Raw genomic sequence first — 7,764 nt, forward strand, 5'->3', positions numbered from 1 at the left:
AAACTTCTTTGAGTGCAGGTTGTTTTTGCTATGTTAATTTGCAATCGTTTTTAGAAATCATTCAGGTTAAAATTATGGAATTGTAACTAAATTTATAACCAATAGCCATAACTTCATTATGGTTATAATTTCATAAATGCTCTTTTTTTTCTGGAAACAATGTCATTATAGTTGTTATAAAGGTTAAAAAATGTTTTTTTAAAGCATAGTATAAAGTTGCAAGAACAGAAACAGAGAAACAGTTATATGATAAATGAAAAAAGTCCTTACGACACAGCATTTAATTCATTCAGGCCTGAAAAACTCTCATCAGACCATTCTTATAGAAAAGCCCTAGAATTTTCTGTAGATGTCATCATTCAGTAAGAAGATTTTCTTAAATAAAATTCAGCGTAGGTTGAAAAGAAGTTGCCTAAGGATCCATATATACGAGTTCCTCCCACTGTATCTCTTTATAGCAATCCATCCAGTGCACTTTCTTCAGAATATCCACACATTAGCGACACGGTAGTTCATTACGGAATGAGGTAAATACATAATACCACTGCCAGGATGGAAATTCTGAAGTGACATCCTGAGGATTTCATTTAGAAAGTCTTCATATCCTTAGACTTCTCCCAGGCTAACAGCAATATGGTCCTCAAAAAGGGCGATGCAAAGCATGATGGCGCCCCCCATAAGCAGCCCCAGACTCTGCAGGAGGAAGCGCTTCAAAGGGCTCAGAGATCCAGCATCTCCATGGAGCATTTCAGGCATCTAGAGAGAAACAGAAACTTGAAATTATATAAAGACACTGTATTCAGTGTGATTATTATGACTATAGTAGCTTTTCAAAATAAAATTAAGTCATAGATAAATTAACATTACTGTATTTTGGCTATCAAGATTATTACCATGTCAGCAAGAGCAACATAAAGGAAGACCCCAGCAGTGATGGTGAGAATCCAAGGTGAGTGTGTCGCCCACTGGTTTCCCAGTGCAGTTCCTGTGAAAACGCCAACAAAACCCAGCAGAGCAGAGATAAGGCTAAACACAGCCAGTCTGCGTACAGGCCAGCCTGCAGCCAACAACACCGCCAAATCCCCTGCAGACACAAGCAAAGAAATCTATGTATGCAATACTCATAATTCATAATGAACATAATAGAAATGAGTCAGTCATACCTAACTCATGAGGAAGCTCATGGCAGAACACAGCGATTGTAGTGCTGAGTCCTCCTGTCAGACTCTGAGAAAATGCAACACCTGGAGGAGAACAAGAACATGCATAAGTTAAATTTATTAAGATGAAATTGTCAGATTTGTTTAAAAAATGTTTTTATTACTAAATGAAAGCAACCGTACATAGTTTTGCGTATTTTTGTGACTTTGAAGCCCCCTACACTTAAGTGAGTGAAATTCACTGTTGTAAATATATGAAAAAAAAATTATGTGACACACAGCTAAGTATGGTGACCCAAACTCACAATTCATGCTCTGCATTTAACCCATCCAAAGTGCACACACACAGTTTAAAATGATTACTTATTACTTAATACACTTTAATGTCTAATAATTTTTCTGTACCAATGGCTAGTCCATCTGTGAGGTTATGTATCCCATCTCCCATGACCACCATCCATGCCATGCTTCTGATGCCCTTCTTCCCTGATCCAGTCTGCATATGAGAATGGCCATGCCCTGAACTCTCATCCTGATTGACTGATGAAGTACCTACGACAGAGTTCAAATGAATTCAGATGTTTCATAATTATAAATGAATTAATGCTCTTTCTCTTGTCTGAAAATAAACATACCTTGCAGTGCGTCCAGCTCCCTTCCAGACTCAGCATCATGTTTCCTTTTCTTTAAATTCTGTTTGAAGAAAGGGGGAAAAAATCAATTATTGGGGAAACATTTCCAGATCTCTTTTCCTATAAATAATAATTTAAATCCCACTGGATGAAAGTTACCTTGAAATGCTGTTTAAGTCCCAGAAGGCTTTCAAAGACAAACAGAAAGTAAAGTCCTCCCAACACGCTCAGACCCTTGAAAACAGCATCCCGATGTTCAGTGTGCTGACTGAAGATGGCCTAAAATCACAAATAATATACATTTGTAGTACTTGAAGTATTATAGAATAATTATATAGTTTCTTGAAATAATGCTTAATTGTGTATTTTGCTTCTTACATGGGGCAGGAGGTGCAGTAGGGCATCTCCGCATAACGTGCCCACTGCCATGCCAGCCATCGGGCAGAGGAATATTTGAAGGACGGAAGGTTGAAGCAGGGGTGCCAGTCCCAGGGCAACCAGGGAAGGCAAACTGATAACAAAGAGTGCCAAGGAGGCCCATCCTAGTGCTGAAATACAATGACTTTATTTAACCAGCTCTATCATGAAAACAAACTTGATTCTGATATCACACTTGACAGAAACCGTGTACACACACACACACCTCTCAGGAAACCCTCGCTGGTTTTGCTTCCCTGGGTCTGCTCCTCTGTGTGCTGCAGACACACTCCGCTGTCAATCTGGTACAAGAGGGCAGGACACAGGAAGGTGAAATGGGCAGGAGTGATATGGGACGCTTGGCCCAACCCGAAGTTCCACAGGAGCTGGGTAACATTTAGACACTGCAATAAGGAAAAAATAAAGATGAGATGAGAATCAGATTCAACATTATTACACATCTCTGTGAAATACTCCACTATGATTGGTCATTCAAGGCTTGTGCTACTTCCATATCCCTCGTATCAGATGCAGACTCGCGATCTCTTGTTTTCTACAAACACAACTGATGCCATGTTGTGTATCAGTTATCAGCCATAGTAAAAATGACCTCAGAGGACTTAAAGTACTAATATTATTGTAACGGTCGTAATTGCAATGGTCATGTCACTTTTGTGCATTGTAATGGACTGTTTATTTCCTTATTTAACATTTTCAATAATATACAAGCAAAATTATACTTTAGATTTATTTTGCTGTAACGAGGCCTGACTTCATGTCATGAAATCATGAGGTAAAAAGTTAACATTTTGGTATACTATATCATAATTACGTGATTAAAATGTCTAAATTATTACAAAAAAGTCGTTATATGGCAAAATTATCATGCGGTCATAATTATGACTTTTCATCATGTAAGTTAGAACTTTGTCATAATTTTTATTTCATGATTTCAAACTTGTCAAACTAGTTTTTCACATAATATTGACTTTTTGTCACAATTGCAGATATTTCTGTCGTATTTCTGACTATATTTTATATGTATTATAAATGTATATTTTAACTCATAAATTTGATGTTTTAAAGCATTACTTTTTTGACGTAATTTTGACTTTTAGATTATAATAATAGAACGATTACTTGGATTTTAACTCATACTTTTGATTTTATCCCATAACTGTGCTATGTAATAATTATGGCTCTTTAGTTCGTAATTATAACATTTTAGACCATAGTTTTAATGTTTTATATAACTTTTGACTTTTTAATGTTACAATTATGACTATTACCTAATAATAATAACTTTTTGAATTATGACTAGATGTTTTATAAATTTGACTTTTATCTCATAATTACAATTTAGTATCTCATAATTTCAAAGAAAAAGGCTTCCATACTTCCATACTTGCATGCTTACATATTGCATATATTGTGATGTAGATGCTAATCCACAGTTGTGTGCTTGTATAGTCCTAGAAGGCTTCTTGAGTAGTTTAACCAGGATAATCTGATCACCCAGCATCACCAGAAGTTTTATCATGGTCAACTATCTTTGCAAGCCTTTTCCAGAGTTTTGCAGATATACAGAATTATATCATATTCTGGCCCACTGTCTAGACCAGCACTAACCAGCTTAAACCAGCCTCTCAGCAGTGACCTCTTACATGATTATCTCTCTCCAAAATAGTTGGTGTACCATACACAGAACAGGAACAATTAATTGAATTTTACTGTCTGCACACCTCAAGATATCAACAGACCTTTGGTCATGTGATAGTGGTAGACTTTGTCCATTTGTAGCACAATAACAGGAAGTTTAGGAGTTAATACTCACATTTCCATGTAGGTGTTTCTCCGTCGGATGGTCTGACAGCGCTGATACACTTTCTTCCAGTTTGTGTCTTAGACCAGGATGTGGAAAATAATCTGACTGACCCCATTCTGCAGGAGATCCACCGAGCACTGACTTAATGTGGGGACTAGGATAGAATATTTTAATGGAATAGTCATTGGAATGAGCACAAAACTGTATTTGAATTATATAAACAATAACCAGATCAAATAAGGGGAAGATTCTAAATTGAAAGAGTAGAGAATATTACAATAATACTTTAGCCATATTACTTTTCTTTGAGTGGAGGTGAGTTTGTGGTCCTTTGAGGATGGTGATGGTCTTCATGTGAGTGGGAATGGGATTGGGGTTGAGAAGAATGCTTCACTCCACCATGTCGGATCTCCAGGACACTGACTTCCCCAAGACCTAAACTGCCAAGCAACTCCTGCAGACCCTCATAGGTCAAAGTCCCATTGTCCCCATACTGAAGAAACAGGCGTTGCAAGTAGTAGCCCTTGGAAGAAGATTAAATCTGACTATTATACCAACAGACATCATTTTCAGGGTTCACACATGTCAATGTCTTTATGATAGTGCTTTGGTGTCATAAACTTAGTCTGCAACCGTAACTCCAGTCCATGAATTTCAACATACGTACTAGAACCACAACTCTAACCTAGTTAAATTTGAGTGATTGCATCAGTCATTGTTGATAAGATTTTTTTGCACTCAGTGTAACACTCAAGCAAAAAGCACTTGATCTCTTAATGTTTTGAAAAATCCCTCAAGGAATGTGGTTGATCTACTTTACCAGACGTGTAGGGACAAGTAAATCTCATTAGTCACTGTCAATTCTCAAAGACAAGCAACAAAAACAATCATTGCTTACTTAAACATCATGATTTGACATAATCATCCAAACGTACCTGCTCTTCAAAAGCTTCCTCTAAGTGTTCCTGTGTAGATTTGACTTGTGTGCTTTCATTTGACTTTCTGAGCTTGTCGACCTGGTGTGTTGCCTGTACAAGTATGTCTGGTACCATAACAGAAATCATACAGTGGTAGAGCAGAAGATTGAAGCTCAGAGTCGTCCTAAGGGAAAGTACCAATAAATATGAATTATTTCAGCACGTGGGCCTCAGCATTCAGTATAACACATAATTAAAGAAGCATAATTCAATAGGCATTTATTAATAAATCCATGAGGTTTAAGGGAGGCAAAATTGAGACTTTTACTCAAGTTTCCTGCTTCTCAGCTTATTCCTTTGAGAAAATAGTCACAATACTTTTATGTGTTTCTCCTGCAGTTTAAAATAAATCTCAACAAAGCTCCCAAGATCTGGATTCAAAAGGAGGCATATCTAGCAGTGTATTGCACTGTATTTCAAAAGCATGTAACAAACATTCAGAGCTATAAAAGAGCAACATTCTATCAATATATAGCAATAAAAACTCTTAAATCGAAAGCATACAGAAAGCACATTGCAAAGTCAAGCAAAGTATTTAAAGACTCCAAAATGCAATTTTAAAGAATTTATGCTTTAACTCTGATTCACTCTTTACCAGACTGTCTGTCCACCCATTATTTTTGCAGTCTCGTAATCCCGTTACATGATCTCCAGTCTCCTCTCAGTATGTGTTAAAGCATGAAGCATGGCGCATTGTTTTATGAAGAGGAGGTTAATGTTTCACCAGGAGTCAGCTTTAAGCCTATCGGAGATCACACAACGGGAAGGCATTGATCAGCTTGGTTTACCTCATGACTATGTGATGTAAATTCAACACATTCTCACTCTCATCTTGTCAACTACATTAAACTATAGCCCCCCTGCAGCCCCTATTTTGACATGTCAAGGTAACTTTCAAGTAGTAACTTCATGATAGATAGATAGATAGATAGATAGATAGATAGATAGATAGATAGATAGATAGATAGATAGACAGACAGACAGACAGACAGACAGACAGACAGACAGTCAGTCAGACAGACACACAGACAGACAGACAGATAGATAATTATTATTTTTAAAATAATTCCAGCATAGGACATGTACATATATATACACACACACACACACACACACACACACACTAAATTAGATTAGTATGCATGTCATATAAGAGTAAATCAGGTATAATCGCTCCTCCACACACACTTTGTCCTGTAGGCGCAGCAGCAGATTCAGTCGGACTTCATCCGCTCGGCTCAGGAAGAGAAATCGGCCATCTCTCAGATTACAGCAAATATCACAGGCTCTAAATCCAGAAACCACATTAAGCCTGGGAGCAATACCGCGATCTACGGGAACAGGTATTCCAGTCCTGCTGAGTGAGTTTCAATGCTTTATTTATGTCGAGTTGTACAATTACCGGATAATAGCTCAAACTGGAGACAATACAGTGACGAAACATGAACACAACAAGACGTTATTTGATCAGAACAGTATTTAAATGACATTTACAGGGGTTCTAGTAATGGCTATTATTGGTAATGTGTCATTTAAGGTCGTGTGGTGTAATGTTAGACCAAAACTGCTCTTTCGGCGTGCGTCAGCCTACGTTAGTTGGATTTCTTGCTAGATCGCCAAGCTAGCTCCTTAGCATCAAGGCATACACTTTAAATGCAATTTCACTGTGAAAAATGGTTTTTAAGACATTAATACACTTTTATACGGAAAAAAACACTAACACAGCAAGGAAGCCCCGTGGTTGTGATGATAATGTTCGTTGTTTTTGTACAGCACCGTTAGCGAGCTGGCTAATGCTAAGCGCCTAACATCAACGTACTAGCTCAAACACATCAGCAGACGTGTGGCAGTAGTTTTTTTTTTTTTTTTACATCGCCAGGAGGTTTAACAGCTGTACAGATGTTTGCATCTGTCGTGTCTGGTTCATTGCTATATGTATGTATTTTGGCAGAAGTACAGTTAACCTGTCTGTCTGAATCCAGCATGACATTGTATTAATATTCATGGCTGTCTGTAAATATGCATATCAATATGCATCTTGTTTAAATGGCTGCATCTGTACAGTATCCACTTTTATAAGCTGAGAGAAGGGACTGTCATGTGTATGGATTTTTGATGCAGAAACATACCACCATTTTGCATCATCAAAACATCATAATTTACTCTCGTCTCATACTTGAATTTAGGGTTTTGTCAGACCTATTATCCAATACACGATCCAGCATTTCAGGCAGTTTACAATTATTTGATGAAACAAAACACTTAACAATGGCAAATGTGTTCCAGTGTAGCTGTGCACTCCCAAATGTGCTCTTGGTTATCTTGCATCCATGCCACTAAACCAGATCTTTACTGAATAAAAGTGAGGAACGCCATTGCTGAAATGGGGGTTGAGGGGAGAGTGTGCCAAACCACCCACACTCTCCCACACTGTCTGCTTAGACAAGCTAAAATTAGGTCACCACCAGCCTACCGGGACACAACACCACCCCTCCCAGAACTGTTATGAATCTGAAAAGATGCTGTGTCTACATAACGCAGCCCCTTTATTCCCTTTGGATTTGTTTTACCAAGTTAAGAGAATGGATTTGTGTCCTAAAACCAGCATTCTGCTTCTTGTTTAATAACTTATTCCAAAGGAAAAATGCTGTGCTCCTGGATAAGTGCTTTACATCACATCTAATCCTTGCTGACTACATTTGTTTTGTTTCAGTAGGCTGTGCGAAAGCGACGGGCGTCTAAATCATGTTGGC

At 37.8% G+C, this 7,764-nt stretch overlaps 2 protein-coding genes across 5 annotated transcripts in view; one reads left to right on the forward strand and one right to left on the reverse strand.

Moving 5' to 3' along the window:
- Positions 1-108: 108 nt before the first annotated feature.
- LOC113041419 (zinc transporter ZIP10-like) lies at positions 109-5,746 on the reverse strand. 3 transcript variants are annotated; one of them, XM_026199923.1, is made up of 12 exons: positions 5,607-5,746; positions 4,970-5,135; positions 4,334-4,557; positions 4,044-4,188; positions 2,436-2,613; positions 2,171-2,289; positions 1,952-2,071; positions 1,796-1,853; positions 1,566-1,712; positions 1,164-1,244; positions 894-1,084; positions 109-756 (listed from the first exon to the last, which is right to left on the reverse strand). In XM_026199923.1, exons 1-12 carry the CDS (start codon positions 5,624-5,626, stop codon positions 607-609), a joined length of 1,599 nt encoding a protein of 532 aa, XP_026055708.1. In that variant the 5' UTR covers positions 5,627-5,746; the 3' UTR covers positions 109-606. The 3 variants fall into 3 exon arrangements, with proteins under 3 accessions (XP_026055708.1, XP_026055707.1, XP_026055709.1); XM_026199922.1 differs by having other exon boundaries at positions 2,171-2,340; XM_026199924.1 differs by lacking the exon at positions 1,566-1,712 and having other exon boundaries at positions 2,171-2,340.
- A 455-nt stretch (positions 5,747-6,201) lies between these two features.
- rnf41 (ring finger protein 41) overlaps positions 6,202-7,764 on the forward strand; it is an 8,740-nt gene continuing 7,177 nt past the window's right edge. The window contains exon 1 of one of the 2 annotated variants that reach the window (XM_026199942.1): positions 6,202-6,372. The gene's annotated coding sequence lies outside the window, so the exon portion shown is untranslated. The remainder of the gene's footprint in view (positions 6,373-7,764) is intronic. The other variant, XM_026199943.1, reaches the window with a different exon arrangement.

The sequence above is a fragment of the Carassius auratus genome, chromosome 23 (genome assembly GCF_003368295.1).
Source record: "Carassius auratus strain Wakin chromosome 23, ASM336829v1, whole genome shotgun sequence".
NCBI lineage: Eukaryota > Metazoa > Chordata > Actinopteri > Cypriniformes > Cyprinidae > Carassius > Carassius auratus.

Bases quoted from the DNA above. Each gene is read 5' to 3' on its own strand.
- LOC113041419 (XM_026199922.1), bottom strand. From the start codon at position 5,626: ATGGGTGGACAGACAGTCTG. The intron at 2,072-2,170 runs GTAAGAAGCAAA...TTGTGATTTTAG, and splicing joins TACTGCACCTCCTGCCCCAT to GCCATCTTCAGTCAGCACAC. The intron at 1,713-1,795 runs GTATGTTTATTT...ACTCTGTCGTAG, and splicing joins GGAGCTGGACGCACTGCAAG to GTACTTCATCAGTCAATCAG.